An 18,794-nucleotide genomic window follows, 5' to 3' on the forward strand; every position below is an offset into this window, starting at 1 on the left:
GAGAGCGTAATTCTCAGTGAACCATGGCTAGCAACGTCAGCTGTACAACTGGGGCGAGAGCTAGTACGTCTCTCTAGACCTGCCGTGTGGCGGCACTCGGTCTGCCATCACTGACAGTGGCGACACGCGGGTCCGTCTTATACTAGCGGACCGCGGCCGATTTAAAAGCTACCACCTAGCAAGTGTGGTGTCTGGCGGTGACACCACACAATGCATCATTTCTCTGTTGGCATGTGGTAGCCTTTCCCTTATTTTTACGTTTTTTTTTTTTTTTTCACACAAAAATTTCCATTCTTGTTATAAAGAACATAATGAAGTGAAGAGACAGAATGGTTGGGCACATATTACAACATAACTTTGGTGCTGGAAACTGTTACTAAAGGAATGGTCGAAGGAAAGGACAGCAGGAGCAGTCTTGAAGTGAGTATAAAAGGCAGACTGTTGGTGATGTGTGATGAAGCAGTAGTGATGAACTGAAGAAGATGGCTGGCAATCAACAGAAATGAAGAACGGCATCAAACCAACAATATAACAACCCCCCCCCCCCTGCCCTTCCTCTCCACTCCCCCTCCCCTCTCTCTCAGCTCTATGGCGTTTTTCAAAGGCAATGCACTTGTGTACAGATAGGTGACATCATTTGAAACTTGTTACAAAATGCAGAAGGATTTCTACCTGGATCAGCACTTGATGTAGGCACGATTCATGGTTTCCAGATCGCGGAAGACTGCGAAATTCACTAATTGGAATAAACTTGGACCTCATGCTACATTATAGCTCAATCTGTCACCAAAAGCAAAATTCTTGTGAGGGGAAGGGGGGGGGGGGGGCAGGCATGTCTCACTCTAGCCAAAAGTTTACATCCTTTACCTCCTTTCCATTTCATAATTGACCACTAAATAACACCAAAGCTAACTACAAGATATGTTCTATAGGTAGACCAATGTCATATTCCTGACACTGCCACAACAAATCATACTAAAATACACCTTTTGAAAAGATTTTTAATGTGACGTGTTAGCTTAACTACTGGCTTAATCTTTATTTATTTATTTTGTTCCAAACTTGAGAATTTTAAAGTTTTATCAGTAATCAGGCCTCAGTTTATTAGTTCAGAGATGAAGCAGTGATGTTTTCATGATGTCGTGGGCCTTGTGCTTTGATCGGTGAACAGAAGAAAACTGTGTAGCTGCCATCATGTTTTAAACATTTGTGAAGCTAACATATGATATTTCTAAAAACAAAGATGGTGTGACTTACCAAACGAAAGTGCTGGCAGGTCGATAGACACACAAACAAACACAAACATACACACAAAATTCAAGCTTTCGCAACCAACGGTTGCTAGGTCAGGAAAGAGGGAAGGAGAGGGAAATATGAAAGGATGTGGGTTTTAAGGGAGAGGGTAAGGAGTCATTCCAATCCCGGGAGCGGAAAGACTTACCTTAGGGGGAAAAATGGACAGGTACACACACACACACACACACACACACACACACACACACACACACACACACACACACACAGTATACCTGTCCTTTTTTCCCCCTAAGGTAAGTCTTTCCGCTCCCGGAATTGGAATGACTCCTTACCCTCTTCCGTAAAACCCACATCTTTCATATTTCCCTCTCCTTCCCTCTTTCCTGACGAAGCAACCGTTGGTTGCGAAAGCTTGAATTTTGTGTGTATGTTTGTGTTTGTTTGTGTGTCTATCGACCTGCCAGCACTTTCGTTTGGTAAGTCACATCATCTTTGTTTTTAGATATAGTTTTCCCACGTGGAGTGCTTCCCTCTATTATATTCATAACATATGATATTTGTTGGTATAGGAAAATATGTAATTTAAGTCATATACCACATTAAAGATTTCACCAAAAGATGTTATTTTTAGTACAGTTTGTTGTGCTAAAGCGTCGGAACTATATAGTGGAAGTCTAGTTATCGACAGATCAGAGAAACGCATGGACTTTCAAATCTCTTTGGTAATGGAGTTATTGGTTACTGGAGTTGCCAACGGCCTTGCCACAATGATAACACTGGTTCCCACCAGATCACTGAAGTTAAGCACTGTCAGGTATGGCTAGCACTTGGATGAGTCACTGTCCTGGTCTGCCAAGTGCTGTTGACAAGCAGGCTGCACTCAGCCGTTGTGAGACCAATTGAGGAACTATCCGATTGAGAAGTAGTGGTACTGGTCACAAAAACTGACAATGGCTAGTGGAGCAGTGTGCTGACCAAATGCCCCTCCATATTCGCATCCGGTGATGCCCAAGGGCTGAGGATGACGTGTTGGCCCATCGGTACCATCGAGCCTTCAAGTCCTGTTCGGACAGTGTTTGTTTTTGTTTGGTTATTGGAACTACAAGTTTTCACAGACATATGGAGTTACAAGTTTTCACAGACAGGTGGAGTTACAAGTTTTCATTGCCTACTGTTGATAAGTGAATGAATTATTTCTTATACTGTTCATCAAATGTGGGGTGTCATAAAAAGAGCATCTTCATTGTTCTAACAACGAATTAACTGGTGTGGTTCTCAGTCTGTGCCTTCATCCCACAAAGTATGAGCCTTGGTCAGTCACACGCTTTCACAACCAACCAAATTTCTGTGAATATTTTGACAATATCAGAAAATATACGAGTAAAATGGACAGCTCCCAATGGTCAGTTCGAAAAAAATGTGACAATATTGGGGCTCCCACTTACGATTTAGCCAAACATCTTGCATCCTTGCTGAGGCTATTTGTGGGCAAATGTCCACATCACATACGAAACTCGGCTGATTTTATCAACAGACTGGAGGCTCTCCACCTAAGTACTTCCGATCTTTTAGTTAGTTTTGACGTGGTGTCTCTTTTTAGAAAGGTACCCCTCGCAGACTCCTTAGCAATAAGTTTTAGGTGGGAATCACTGCTTTGGGGCCACACTCTCTCCTAAACATATTTTATGTTCAACCAAGTATATTTTGAACAGATTGACGGCGTCGCCATGGGTAGCCCCTTGTCTCCCTGGGTGGCCAACCTTTTTATGGAGGATTTTGAGGAGAGAGCACTTGAATCAGCAGCCCTCAAACCAACTGTTTTTTTTGGAGGTACATGGATGACACTTTCGTAGTGTGGCCTCATGGAGAAGACAAGTTAATGGTGTTTTTAGATCACCTCAACTCCATTCATGAGAACATTCAGTTTACCATGGAATTAGAGAAAAATGGTTGCCTCCCTTTCTTGGATGTGCTAGTTAGACAAAAGAGTGATGGCTCTCTGGGGCATTCAGTTTATCGAAAGCCCACACATACTGATTTGTATTTAAATTCATCCAGCTGCCATCACCCATTGCAAACAATGAGTGTACTTAAAACACTTGTACACAGAACTCATGTAGTGTCAGATGCAGATAGTTTGCCTGAAGAGCTTGCCCACCTGAAGAGGGTTTTCACAGAGAATGGATATTCTACCCGGCAAATTAGCAAGGCACTTGCAATTAAGCCAAAGAAACAGCGAGAGGAGAAAGAAGAGAGCACGCCTACTAAATCTTTAGCTTTTCTTCCCTTTGTTGGCAACATTTTCTTCAAAATTGCAAGAATCCTCCACGGTTTCGAAGTGAAAGTGATTTTCCGTTCACCATCGAAGATTTCCGACCTGCTGGGATCAGTGAAAGACGATCTGGTATTGCGGAAGGCGGGAATTTATAAAATACCTTGTCAGTGTGGCATGTCACATATAGGACAAACATTGCGAACAGTAGAAGAACGTTGCACTGAACATCAACGCTGTACTTGCCTTTTGCAACCTAGCAAGTCTGCAATTGCTGAGCATTGCATTTCCACTGGACGCTCATCGGAGTATGACAAGACAACAATTTTGGCCACAGCAACATCCTTTTGGGACTCCATCATAAAAGAATCAGTGGAAATTCGGGTGACAGACAATCTTATGAAACGTGACAATGGCTACCAGCTAGATAATGCGTGGAATCCCGTCATCTCTAAGATCTGCTCCAGACGAAGACATCAGAGTACTCCGATGGCCGCGGCAATTGACAACGCGGAAGACAGCTGAGCTCTGCAGTTCCACCAGCGAGGGCGCTGCTGGCGGGCGGTGTGGTTCCTCTGTCAATACTATTTTGACGCATGCACGGAATACTCGCTGCACGCTATATATTGCGGAACGGAGGGCGTCTTTGTCAGTCTTTGACGGCTCACCTGAGGACGGCTGGCAGTTGTCCAGTCGAAATATCGTGGATGGAAGCTAACGACGACCGGCTGCAAGCCCGAAATCTTTTTGAATATGCGGTAATAACTGTTTAAAATTTGAAAAGATGTCATTAATCATCAATCAATCCAGTTTGCTAACCATGCTGTACGTATGAAACCATGTCCTCAAATCCAGTATCACAATCAGCAGAGCTATCGTACATTAAATTTGCACTGGTGACATCTCAGCCATAGACAAATAACATTTTTATCAGTTTCTCATAACTGTTGCATCTTCTTCTTTAAAACATGGAATATACAATTATTTATCCCACTTTTTATTTGTGCATAATTCAACATACATCTGTAAGGTACACACTGTTGTAAGAATAAAGCAAGATGACAAAAAAATGTGCATGCTGAGTAATATAATACAATCAATTTAGTGGAAACTTTTCCATCTTGCCCCAAGTTTTCCATTCAATGGCATACTGATTTGGCTTAACAGTACATAAAGAATGTCTTTTTTTAAGTATCAGAATCCAATATTTTTTTAATATAAGCTTGTCTTTTCACCTGTATTCTACAACATTTTGGTTGCTGCTTATACCTGACAGGCACTTTCCTTGCCAAGTAATAATTTTGCACAAAGGCTAAAGATTTGCATATTTTCACATTTCACCCTATTTTCCAACAAGTGAATAATTTTAAGTAATCTAATTACTAAATTTTCAAACGAGGTCTGCATTGGAGATTCTGCTATCGGTGGATCTGTTTCTGGCTCTCACGTAGGACAACAGTGGAATCAGTTTCTTTTCTGTCAGGAAGGAGTTTTCCTGTTTTGATGTTTCATTATTACATCTATGTGGCAATTTTCTATTCATTGACAGTTGTAATGATTGTTTCACACCTTTCAGCATCCTTAAGAAATCTAAATAATGATCGATGTAATGTCTTCCTTCTGTTATTTTTGCAATTTATTATGCTACATATGATCCCTTTTGAAAAAACCGTGATAAAAATCAGTGTAAACGATGATACATTCACCAAATATTTTATTCAGCAGTGTAGCTTATCTATAACTTCCTTGTGCTGCTGTCGCAGCTTATAACAACAATCTGCAGGGGTGTTGTGACTATATATGTTTAGACTGTGGTAATGGGAAATGTTTCACATGCTTATTTCCTGTATTGACTCCTAAAACTCTCACTACATGGTGATATTTATAGCACCATATTCTAGTGCACTATAGTGAGGCATTTACAATCTTATTCCTACAGTGGATATAACTGCCAATGTGAGAAATTTAAAAAAAAAAATCTAAAACACAATCAAAACATTAATAAACAACGCCAATTAATGGCACATCAAAGCATAACAGAGATATATAGAGACAGGGATTTGACAGCAAAGTTTAGACATCCTGTTCATTCTCTTTTAATGTAAGCAGCAGAACATGATAATCATGTAGAAGTTGGTAGTACACACTTACGCTGAATGGACAGAGCCTTTGAGTGACCCATAAGACTATATTCCATAGAAGTCAGACCTGTACTACATATAGCTACCTGGCTTTTCAAGGTGCAGCCTAAAGAATGGCTTCTGCCTATTTGAAAAACATCACTCAATAATCACAGTTCCAAAAAAAAATATTGACTGTCAGTTAAATCTGTGTGGAAAATATTTGAAATGCATCCTGATACAGTAGAGTCTCGATAGTTCGAGGTGAACAGGACCGGAACCACCTCAACTATCGAAAACTCGGCCTATCGAAATTTAAACGGGAAAAAGAAATAATATGATATTGTAAGTAACACAGGTCAAAATAAGAACTTTATTAAAATAAAAGGATTTACACATGCATTTGCATTGGCAGAATAACAATAATTATTTATTTAGCCAAGTAATAGTGAAGTGTCTTTTGTTTGGCGAAGCTGCAATGTTTCCTAACGGCAATGTCAACGCCACCATCTCAGGAGCAGTAGGTCAGTTGGTGTCACCTCAGGATGTTGTTCCATGTAGCATATGGTGGCCTCGAGAGCAGCGTAGCCCTCGGTGTGACTCATCATCGGTGCCGCCTGTCTGCCTCGTCATCCTCGTCACTCTCACACTGCGATGGAATGTTAACCATGTCAATTATAGAAGAGTCTGTCACTTCCAACTGTTCGTCCGAATTTAACCACTTGCCTACTTCCACCTCTTCTGCCTCTTCACACCCTGGCAATCTTCTGATTAAATTACGCAATGGTTGATCCTCCTCATCTGCTAAATCTTCAGTTTCTGAGTCTGGCATACTTTCCTGTAGAATTTTCCTCCATGACTTAGAAACTGTGTCTGACTTTATTTCGCTCCAAGATTCGCTAATACAGTAAACGACGTCCTTCAAAGTCACTTTCTTCAAAGCTCCTACAATGCTTTCGTTGTCTTCAGAATGCAGGATTGACTGTAGCAATCGCCGTCGATACTTTTTTTTTTTTTTTTCTTCTTCTTCTCCAGAAGGCCCTGATCCATGGGCCGAATGAGACAGGTAACATTTGGTGGGGAAAAACAAGGTGCGGATATCGTCGCACTGCAGTTCTCCTGCACTTGGATGTGAGGACGCATTATCCATGAGCAAAATTGCTTTGCATGGCAGTCCCCTTTCTTTTAAAAAATTCTTGCAGTCAGGTACAAATGAGTTAAAAAACCAGTTCTTGAAAATTTCCTTATTCATCCAGGCATTATTCTGATGTGTATAGACAACTGGAAGAGCTGAGATGGATACATTCTTGAATGCTCTTGGCTTGGCAGACTTCCCAATCACAACTAGTTTTAGTTTGTGGTTTCCAGTTGCATTTGAAGCTGCCATAACTGTGAGCCACTCTTTGCTTTTTTTGTGCCCAGGAGCACTTTTTTCTTCACAATAAGCAAGTGTTCTTGGTGGTAACATTTTAAAATTTAGCCCAGTTTTGTCACAGTTATATATTTGTTCATTAGACAAATTTTCGTCAGTTATGATTTTTTTAAACTCAATGATAAATTTTGAAACGGCCTGAGCGTCATCAGAGAGTTTTTCTTCACACGTCTAGTTGACACACTCCATACCTCTTCTTCCACTTGTCGAGCCAGCCCAAACTAGCGGTGAAATTGTCATCTCCTTCCTGCAGCTAGTTTCTGAAAAACAAAGCTATTTCTTGCAAGATTGGGCCAGAAATCGGAGCACCCTTCTGTCTCTGTTGGGTAAACCATTTGAAAATTGCCTCACTTGTTTTTTTGAAGTCTGACTTCTTTATACTTCTTCGACAGAGATTCGTGTGAGCATTTCTGTGAAGAAAACTGTTCCAATTTAAGTCGGTTTCTTCGCCAGTCACCAACAGTAACTTTACCAACATCATATTCGAGAGCAAGTTTTTTTGATGTTTCTCCTTTGTCAAGTCGTCTTAGTGCTTCTAATTTTAGATGCAAAGGCACAAATTTCCTCTTTTTTGTTACAGCACTCATCTTTGTAAGGTGTACAATGGAACACACAGTCAACAAACAAAATGACACACAACACTGTACAGTACAGGTACTGGGAACTACAGCAGCGTATGAACTCCCCAGTTTTGATCGGTAGGAGCCGGCAGCAGTTGGGGTATTTCGTGCAATACTGACAACAGATGTTCGTGCAACAGGGCAGCGAGCTCCTCGCCGGTGTTGATTCCATTGTTGTCTGCTTTGTCACTGAGCTGTACTCTCCCTATCTATCTTTTGCAATGATGTCTTCATTATTTATCATATCAGCAAAAAAAAAAAAAAAAAAAAAAAAAAAAAAAAACCACGAAGGTAGAAGGTTGCAACTTTTTAAGAAAAAAGAGGCTCGGATTATAGGAAATTCGAACTATCGAGACTCTACTGTAATTTCAATTCTGGAATAAATTAGTGAGAAATGTAGTTTAATATATTTTTTGAGGCAGCTCCACCTCAGAACCTTTAACTATCAGCTGCCCCTATCTGGTGCACTGATTGGCAGCTGACTCTAAACATAAATAAATGTAATGTAATGTAATCTGAGGAGTAATGGAAGAGAGAGAAAAGATTTAAAGAAGAGCTGCATCGTTTGCCACAAATCTGTTTACTCGGCATGAGACTGGCACAGAAATGCTCACCAAATTCCAGTGAGAGACATTATAAGAAAGACGACATGCTTTGCAGGGGGTCTTAGTCAAAAAGAATTAAGAAACTATATTTGAAATTGCGTCCCGCAAAAATCTCATGAAATAACAATAACACAAAAATTAGAGAAATCAGAGCCCATATAGAGGGTGCCAATAGTCTTTCTTTCCAAGACTGAAGAGAAGTGGAGGAGAGGGGTGGGGCGGCTTGTATGCTACATACTCTCCGCACAGTGAATTGTGGAGTACAGATGTAGATATAGATTATTTAACAACGGCAGAGTCCTTAGGGGTGCGAACAAGGGATAAGTTATGTATTGGCTCTGGATTCCACTTTCACCCAATTTTTCATTCATTACTTGTCAATAAGGACATGAACACAACACTACATTGCACATACATTCATCACAGTCATCCATACAACACAGATATGCAACCTGACACTTCGTAACAGGTAACAGGACAATGAGCAACAAACTTAGTAGGACCTCCACTTGGGCAGCAAAGTAGGATTCCTTCATTATTCCTAATGCAGAGTGACTGACTATATCTTACTCCCAATGTGTGTCAATACAAGACTGTAATAACACATTACATGAGCAACACTCCATAGGACACAATACTGTTATTATTTACTTACTCATTCATTGCTTGCAATGCTGAAGCCAAATTCTTGGACTCAAACTTGCATGAAATATTGAGTTCATAGGCTATGTGCTTCTTTATAACCTGCATCTGGCCAACCTTCAGCACCCACTCAAGGATCTGTGGCCAAACTTTTTGAGCTCTAGAAGTGTACTGGGAATAGAAGCGTCCAGGATTACCTGTAACATTTAAAACCAATCCAGTACCATTTACAACCAATCCAACTGACAACATAAGCCAGTACCTACATTCAATTATATCAAAATGCAAATATCAGTACACAGAGAGAGAAAATTCGAACAACTTCCAGCCATCTCCTCTCATCATAAATGTGTTAAGGTACACACAGCTTTGAGGTTCGCCGATGACATTGTAATTCTGTCGGAGACAGCAAAGGACTTAGAAGAGCAGTTGAACGGATTGGATGGTGTCTTGAAGGGAGGATATAAGATGAACATCAACAAAAGCAAAACGAGGATAATGGAATGTAGTCGAATTAAGTCGGGTGATGTTGAGGGTATTAGATTAGGAAATGAGACACTTAAAGTAGCAAAGGAGTTTTGCTATTTGGGGAGCAAAATAACTGATGATGGTCGAAGTAGAGAGGATATAAAATGTAGACTGGCAATGGCAAGGAAAGCGTTTCTGAAGAAGAGAAATTTGTTTACATCGAGTATAGATTTAAGCGTCAGGAAGTCATTTCTGAAAGTATTTGTATGGAGTGTAGTCATGTATGGAAGTGAAACATGGACGGTAAATAGTTTGGACAAGAAGAGAATAGAAGCTTTCGAAATGTGGTGCTACAGAAGAATGCTGAAGATTAGATGGGTAGATCACATAACTAATGAGGAAGTATTGAATAGGATTGGGGAGAAGAGAAGTTTGTGGCACAACTAGAAAACACACAGCTGTGTTAGTTTTTCTTCATTTCTGTCGCAGCGGACTCTATATTATTGTTGCTTCATCACACTTAGAATGTAATTAACAAAAGACAGTGAAAACAAGTGAAAAAATTTGTGTGAAGCCAATATTTTAAGACCCATTCAATCACCTGGGAATACATGCACAATGTACTCGACAGGCACAGATCTAATCGAGGAGGAGGAAGGGGGAGGGTACAGCATCATAAGAATTACAATAATGGAAATTCCTTGATGGAGCAATACTTAAAATAAGGGAAAGATGGCCACTCACCTACAGCAGACTTATGCACAGAGTACAGAGACACGTAACAGAAAACAGCATTCACACTAGCTTTCAAGCATCTGCTCTTTTTCTAGTGAAAGTACACACATTCTCTCACATAACCACAGAGACACCCAAAAACACACTCACGTTGGCATGCCAAGACTTATTATTGATATTAGAGCACAGAGGGTAGAGGAAAAAGGGATATAGGATGAGGGAGGGGGAGGCAGGATGGGGAAAAAGGAGAGGCAGGTGGAGAGGAAGAGGGAGAAATGGAGGGGAGACAGTGAGAGAGTGATGGAAATGGCTAGAAAATGGGAGATGGCTCTGAGAGAGGGAGAGAGAAAGAGAGTGTGTGTGTGGGGGGGGGGGGGGGGGGAATCCTGCTTGTGGAGGGGAGAAGAGTGGTGGGAGAAGGTAGTTCACAAGCTGGACAGGGGAGGAGTGGTGTGGACAGAAGAGAGAAAGGAAATGGTAATCTGAGGCAGTGGCAACAGGTTAATAGAGGTTTAGGGCAGAGGGTTGGAAGAATGCAGGACTTGCTGGAGAAAGAATTCCCATCTATATAGATGAGAGAAACTCGTGCTGAAAGGAAGTACCCAAATGACCCACATAGTAAAGCAGCTGTTGAAGTCATTTGTGTTGTGGCGTGCAGCACAATCACAGTTTGGTCGCAGCCATTCATGCCAGTAGATAGTTGGTTACTTGTCATGCTCACATAGAAGCTGTACAGTAATTGCAGCATAGATGATATATAACATGGCTGCTTTCACATGTGGCCCTGCTTTTTAATGGGTAGGAAATGTCTGTGACCAGACTGCAGTAGGAGATGGTGGGTGGGTGTATGGGACAGTTCTTGCATATGGCCCTGCCACAGGGTATCGACCCATGGGGTGCAGGATTGGGAGTAGGATTGGAATAGAGATGGATAAGAATATTGTGTAGGGTGGGCGGGTGGCAAAACACTACTGGGTAGAATTTTGGGTAGTAGAATATTCTTCATCTCAAGAAACAAAGAAAAGAAATTGAAGCCCAAGTGGATGATGCGTTTGAGCTTTTCAAGACCAGAGTGAGTCTGGGTGAACAGGCGGGTGCTCACAGGAGGCTCATTGACAAGTTTTCTGGTGTATGACAAGCAGTTGGCACATCAGATTTGTTTATGGATGAGCTGGATAGGATACTGTCTGTCAGTAAAGGCTCTGGTAAGGTTACCAGTATATTTTCGCCGCTCCTGCTGGAGGTAGTCAGTGCAATTGATATGGACAGATGTACTTACGAAGAAGTCTGAGTGGGGACATTGACATCTAAGAAGGTGGCTCAGTGAATTAAGAAGGACCAGGTGAAGCAGATTTGGGAGTACGTGTTGAGGTTATCAAGGAAAGAGCAAAGATCCTTGTTGTGAGTCCAGATCATGAAAAGGTCATCTATGAATCTGAAGCAGACAGGATGTTTATAGTGTTAATTGGATAGGAATGATTCCTCCAGATGGCTTATAAATAAGGTGGCACAGGATTGTGTCATTTGAGTACCAATGGCAGTACCATGGATTTGTTTTTAGATTTGGCCTTCAAAAGTGAAATAACTGTGAGTCAGGATGTGAAGGCTAGGAGGATTAGGAAGACATGGTGGGTTTGGTATCAGAAGGACAATGGGAAAGAGAGTGTTCCATCACTATTGGCACATGGATTGTTGGTGTGAAGGACATCACACTCACAGTGACCAACAGAGAGTCTGACGGGACCTGTGGAGAGGCAGAGAAGAAAGTGAGCAGTGTCTTGGGCGTAGGATGGGAGATTACAGACAACTATTGGAAGGTGTTGGTCAAAAAAGGCATAAGTTCATTCTGTGGGGACATTTTATTCAGCCACAATGGGACAACCACAAGTGAGGAGTGTTGGGAGTAGGTAAAATGTAGGAGTGCAGGGGTGTTACTGGTATGAGAAGGAAGGTGGATTCAGCTGCCAGGTTTCATAAGGCCTTGAGGAGCTGCTTGAGATCATGTTGGACTTCTGGGATGGGACCACTGTTGTAAGGCTTGTAAGCAGAGGCAGAGGCAGAGGCAGAGGCAGAGGCCCTCAGGCACAGTCACTATGATTCAGGATCACTGTGGTGGAGTCTTTGCTCTTTCCTCAATAACCTCATTACACTCTCAAATCCACTTTACCTGGTCCTTCTCAACTCATCGAGTCATCTCAGTGATTTGGCTGAAACTTTGTGAGTAGTAGCCAGTAGATGCCCTTTTCAAGTTCCTACAGTATCATACCTGATTCAGCCATAGGACAAGGTAAAACACTTTAAAAATTTTTCAGTATAATGTGAGGGATCTTTGAGTAACATCTGTCAAGTAAGTGACATGGTGCTGTGGTCAAGCGCACCGACAGGCAATTGGCAGACTCAGGTTCAGTTCCCACCACTACTGTATTTATATATCCTTTTTATTTCATTCCTCACAGTGTTAAGCTACTGATTACAATATGTAAATATATTTAAACTGTTAAACTGTTCAATCTACATGATCAGTTTAGTTACAATTACCTTCATTTAATTAATTAACTAATATATTTAAAAAGGAATTGTTTTTGATGATACATTGCTGACAGTTTCTTATTTCAACTGTTTACCAACTTTTTGTAATGGTCCCAACAGTTGAGAAACAGCTTCTCTCCATGTGCCTGCAGTGATTTTCCATAAAAACTTATAACATTTTTGGAAAATGAAAACCAAACAAGTTCCCTACCAGTGAAGTGATTGTTCAGAACACCAAAACAACAACTACTGATGATAATTTTTAAAAAAATTTCACCAATGCTCTTCATTATATGAAGATAGTAACTGTTCCGAAAGAACAGATACCAATAATGACCATATAGCTTCTCTATAAAGAAACGATAATTCATCAAAACGCTCAGCTGCCAACAGATGTTGTTGATACACCTAAATGAGGACAGCGGAAAATTTGTGCCCTGACCAGGACTTGAACCCGGGATCTCCTGCTTACATGGCAGACGCTCTATCCATCTGAGTCACCGAGGGCATAGAGGATGGTGCGACTGCAGGGACGTATCCCTTGCACGCTTCCCGTGAGACCCACATTCCTAACAGTCCACAACCTACATTTGTATTGTTCCTCCCATCATACACTGGTGCTGATGTTTGCAGTGTCGTCTCATCTCTCTGAGACTGCAGATGTTTGTGCAAGTTGCCTGTGTGTGTGTGTGTGTGTGTGTGTGTGTGTGTGTGTGTGTGTGTGTGTGTGTCTACTGCAGACAAAGGCCTTAATGGCCAAAAGCTTTAATTGTGTGAATCTTTTTATTGTGCCTGTCGCAACTAAGCATCTCCACTATATGGTGAGTAGCAACTTTCCTTGTCTGGTATTGTTACATAAATTTTTCAATTTATTGCTGGTGATACCAGGGTAAAAAGCTTCAAATGTAAACATACAATAAGATACTGAAAAACCACCAAATTCACCAGTAAAAATGATGTTTCAACTTTGGAAGAAACAGTGGAAGCAACAGAGAAGTTTTGTATACAGACTAGACGTAAAATGTAAAACTTGATTATATGATTAACACTGAACAGGCTGGATGGCTGTGTGAATCAGCATATATAGAATAATGGATTACATGGGCACAAAGACAATTTTGGTGAAAAAAAAGTCAATCTCTCCAAAACCACCCACCTTACAAAGCACATTACAGACTCATTGATTCATGAAAATTTTTGTCCCTTATGTTTTTATCTACACAAGAGCCAGACAATAAATTTGGTCCTTGTGTTGCCAGTACTGTTAATAAATTAGAAGAAGAATAGAAAATGTTATCATCAGTCGTGTGTGTGAATTGCGTTTGTGTGTGTGTGTGGGGGGGGGGGGGGGGGGAGGGGGGGGGCATGCGCACGCTCATGTCTGTCTATTGCTGTCGAAGGCCTTAACGGCCGAAAGCTGTACTTGTGAGTCTTTTTGTTGTGCCTATCTGCGACTCAGCATCTCCACTATATGGTGAGTAGCAACTTTTCTTCTCATAATATTGTTACATTTCATCCTGGATTTTCCATTGGTTGATTTCCACAACATTAAAAAATTTTAAAGCTAAATTTACGAAAACTGCTATTTCACTTCATGATCAGGGGATGGAAGTTGCTATCGAAATACCTCCACAAGAATGCAAAAACGTTGGACTACAGCTATCAGAATCACTTTTTGGTCAGAAGTATATTTGGAAAAGACCAGGCTCAGAAGGTGTTCCAGGCTCAGAAGGTGTTCCAATTTGCAAACAGTATAAAAATTTGATTAAATACAAACAAAAACAAGAAATCTCTGCTGGTCATACAGTCTACAGAAATGAAGCTGGCAGGCACTAAGCTAGTCATCCTACAAAATGTAAGTTCTAACAATAAATAAAAAGCTTATAATTTATGGATAGAATTTTCAGAAATTTTGTTTTCATTTAAACCTTCACAAAATTATGTAAATTAACATTTAAATATATTAATTAATTAAAGTAAAGTAATCTATACTAAATTGAATCCAGTATATTAATTTCACATAGATAAATTGAACTGTTTAAATTTTATAATCAATAGTTCAACAAAAGCCGTGACAGCTGGAATCGAATCTGAGCTGATGAATTTCCTGTCAGTGCGCTTGACCACTGTACCACGACACTTACTTGACAATAGTTGCTCAAAAATCCTTCACACCCCACTACTCGAACATTTTACTTTTTCCTATGGCCCACTCAGATGAGATGTTCTAAAAACTTGTACTCACATACTTTGAGCCAAATTGGTGAGCGCACTCTACCCTTTTGTGATGAACTTCCTTACAACATTTTAGGTATTTCTCATCAAAAGCATTTAGCAACTTACTTGCCATTTGGAGACTTTTACAATTTTAAATGCTCAGTATGATCTTTTGCTGTCAAATATGTTTATTGTCACGCCATTCTCCAGTTTTACCCTACAATTACCTGTCCTTTTCCACTGTTTCACTCACATAGTTCAGGCACAAATCTAGGTGCTTCAGATTACTACCAGGTATATTTTCCAAGTATAGTTTTTAAATACAGCCACTGGAGTCAGCACTCTGCACATGCAGCTATTAAGTACCCACAGGTACCATATGTAAAACGTTCAATCATGTTCATATTTGCTTGTGCTTGTTTTAAACAAGCTTCACTTGATAGAAAATCCATCTAAATTTGAGTGTGTGCAGTTACTTGTTTTCTGTGTGAAAAATATACAGAAGTTGTGAAAATTAGTGAAGTTCAGATCATAAAAAACTTATGAGTAAATGCAACAAAGAACTCGCCAAATAGTAGAGGATTGTGTCACTAACAGTCACATAATCAACATTAAAAACTTTGATAGCTTTCCGGCGAACGCGCACACGGCCGTGCACACAAGCACGCGCGAGCGTGCACACACACACACACACACACACACACACACACACACACACACACACACACACACACACACACAATGTGTAGGAGGCTTGGAGACGGCTGGCTGTTGGCCAGAGGGCACACAGGATTGGAACGTGGGAGGCAGAAGCAGTTGGTGCAAAGGATGGGAATGTGACAGACACACTGGCACTGGTGAAGTTCTGATTAAACAGAACAGTGTAATTTATGAAGAAAACACTATGAATGATGGAATGGTAACAAAAAGGGTGTACTAATGTTCATGATGAACTACAAATTTGTCTTCACTGAAGACTTAGTGTGGGAAGTTGGTGCAAAAGTTCAAGAAAACAGTTGCATTTTTTTTCCTTTTTTAATGAGTATAGCAATTCAAAATGAAATACAGAAACTGATGTTTCACAATTGCAGTAATACATGGCTACATGGCTACATGTCCACAAAGCTTTAGCATAAGCCAAACAAGATATTATGAAGGGTAAAACGGTTCAAATGTGTCGAAGGAATATTTTATTTTCCATATTTCATTCAAAATGAAATATATAAACATTTAACAGTAATGATAAAGTAACATGCCTCTTGCCTTCACCCACGTCTTCACCCTAACAATAACTGGAATCTGAAAATCGGTACACATGTAACAGCATGGACTACCTAATGTGTTCCATAACGCCATGCATAAAAAGAGGATTCTTCTGGGCTGATACCTCGGGTTCTATTGGTGATAGAAAGGTAGAGTCAAGTGTTTGGGACAAATGTTGGGCTAGGGACGATTTGTATATCCAAGAGAAGGATCATTTTAGTGTCACTATACTACAGTACAGGGTCAAAGTATGAATATCATGCACTTCCTTCTGCTTAGGGAAATGGAGAAAATCATTTGGTTCTTTTAGTATTTTATGTGGTCTAGAGTGAAAGTTAACGGCTCGTGGAGGCACATTAGTTTGTGGATGGTTCCTTAGGGAACCCGAAAGACGGCTATGCGCAGCAAACAGCTAAAATGTTTACAATATATTTTTATTGTTATGATCACAAACCAACCTCAAGAATTTTATTGATATCTTTATCCATTTCTGAAATACAGAGGTTCAAAGTTACCCTATCTGTACATGTAAAATATGCACACAAAATCTATTGTGGCAAAACGTAGTTTATGAACTGGAGTAGCACACAAAATTATGCTGTAAAGTGTGTCTATTATCATCAGATTGGTTCTGGGAACCCCATGTTGCAATACTGAGGCACATGCAAAATTTATGTGCGCACATAAAATCCAGTTTGAGATGTAAAATTAATTTCGTGTTATTTCAGTTTCAAATAAATAATCTACCAAAATGTTACTGACCCATATAGTTATAGTCACACGTGTGATACCCCTGCTTTACCAGGCAAAAGAAGGGAACCAGTGAAAAAGTGCTGCTATCAGAGCACAGAGAAGGCAAATACGCTCCTGTTTAAAAGACTGACAGAAGAGTGGGGTACCACCTGCCTCGTTCTACCTCCCTCAGCAACTTTAAAAATTTTCTCAAAAATTTTGGCATGTGAACATGTTTGCACCTTTTTATGCTGAGAGAAGAAGACAGTGATATTGGGAAAGAGACAGAAAAGTAAGAATCTAGTAAGCAGTGGTTGTGGTACAAAAAGAGCAAAAGAAACAACGGCGGTGTGAAAGGAAAAAGGGGGCACAGAGGCAGTGAAATATAGTTGACAGGGACAGAACAGTGCTAGGAAAACATTGAAGGAGACAGTGCCAGTGGGAAATGAACAAAGAGATGGAGAAAATAGACGTGCTTGAGAGCCAGTGATAACGAGAGACTGTCTTTGACAATGAAAATGAGCAAAAGAGACAGAGAGAGCAAGAGATGAGACAGCAGCAGAGGGAAGGAATGAATTAGACAGTAGCATTAAGAGGGAGACAGTGACCAGTGACAGTTGTAGGAGAAAGTAGTACTGGGTCAGAATGAAGGAGACTGTGGTGGTGAGACACGAGACAGTGACAGTTACAGAAACACAAATAGATAATGACAATGAGATGGGCCGAATGAGTGAGAGAGAATGGGGATGTGTGAGTGGATGAATATGAGTGACTTATAGTGATGGACTAATAGGTCTGAGTGAGTTACAGATAGGGGAGCATGAGAGATAAGATGCACACTAAAAATACGGTGAATATGTTTGCATGCCAAAATTTTTGGGAAATTTTTTAAAGGATCTGAGGAAGGTAGAATGAGGTGGATGGTACTCCTCTTTTCAGTTAGGTTCTTCTAAACAGGAGCATATTCAGCTTTTTTGTGCTCCAATAGGAGCACCTTCCTGCTCGTTTTGTATGAACTGTTGCACATATGGAAATGTAACATTCACAAAAACATCTAAAACACAAAAAACATCTAAACCTGCACACTTGCTCAAAATTGTAGATAATTAAAGACAGAATATTTCTTTACAATAAATAACGTGTAGTCATTTGTGTGTTTTACTTACTGACTGTGTCGGTATTTGGTGACAACCCTTTGGACACCACACTGAACACATCAAGCCACCCTTTGTCTTTTAGAATGCCTCTCTGCAGCGAATTAACAAAATTCTGAAACAAGAAAGTTCTAATTATAGTATTGTGTTAAATAATATTCCTATGCAGTTACAACATATACTAGGCATAATATGCAAGTCTGCTATATGTTATTTGCACTGACATACTAACTGAGCAGTACAAAATTTCAAAACATATGCAACAAAATCTTGTAGCTGACATTATTTTAATATCAAATTTTATCTGCAATACTTTGAAAAACCTATATGTAATAATATGCTTTGGTGTCATAGCTTGGTGGTGGTTTGGAAGCCAAGATTAAGAGGTGCTGCCTACAATGAAAATGGCCAAATAAATTTGAAAGAAGCTGAAGAGAAATGTCATTCTCTTCTCTTCTGTTCTGTGATACACTTTGGATATCTTGTTCAGATTAATAAGACGTCTGTACACCCAATTTGTAATTATTACATAGAATAACCAAGTACAAAAGAGTTCTTTAAAATGTCATTATGTCACTTAATAGTGTAAATACTATAAAGATCTTTTACAGCCTTTGACCCTCTGCAGACAAAAAAGAAGTCACATGGCAAGAGTTGGTAGCCCTGCATATCACATCCACTGCACCAACAAAATTCAAGAAAGGCGAGCATATAAGAAGATAATCAAGGTAAAAGTTATCATGAAGAG

The 18,794-nt window shown here is 40.2% G+C and overlaps 1 protein-coding gene across 4 annotated transcripts in view; it reads right to left on the bottom strand.

Moving 5' to 3' along the window:
• Positions 1-18,794, bottom strand: part of LOC126176810 (WASH complex subunit 5) — a 186,937-nt gene that overhangs the window by 37,493 nt on the left and 130,650 nt on the right. For all 4 annotated transcript variants that reach the window (XM_049923993.1, XM_049923991.1, XM_049923990.1 and 1 more), the window contains 2 exons: positions 18,059-18,161; positions 8,962-9,145 (listed from right to left, as the gene is read on the bottom strand). In XM_049923993.1, coding sequence (XP_049779950.1) covers positions 8,962-9,145; positions 18,059-18,161 — 287 coding nt within the window. The remainder of the gene's footprint in view (positions 1-8,961; positions 9,146-18,058; positions 18,162-18,794) is intronic.

The sequence above is a fragment of the Schistocerca cancellata genome, chromosome 3 (genome assembly GCF_023864275.1).
Source record: "Schistocerca cancellata isolate TAMUIC-IGC-003103 chromosome 3, iqSchCanc2.1, whole genome shotgun sequence".
In the NCBI taxonomy this organism is placed as follows: Eukaryota; Metazoa; Arthropoda; class Insecta; order Orthoptera; family Acrididae; genus Schistocerca; species Schistocerca cancellata.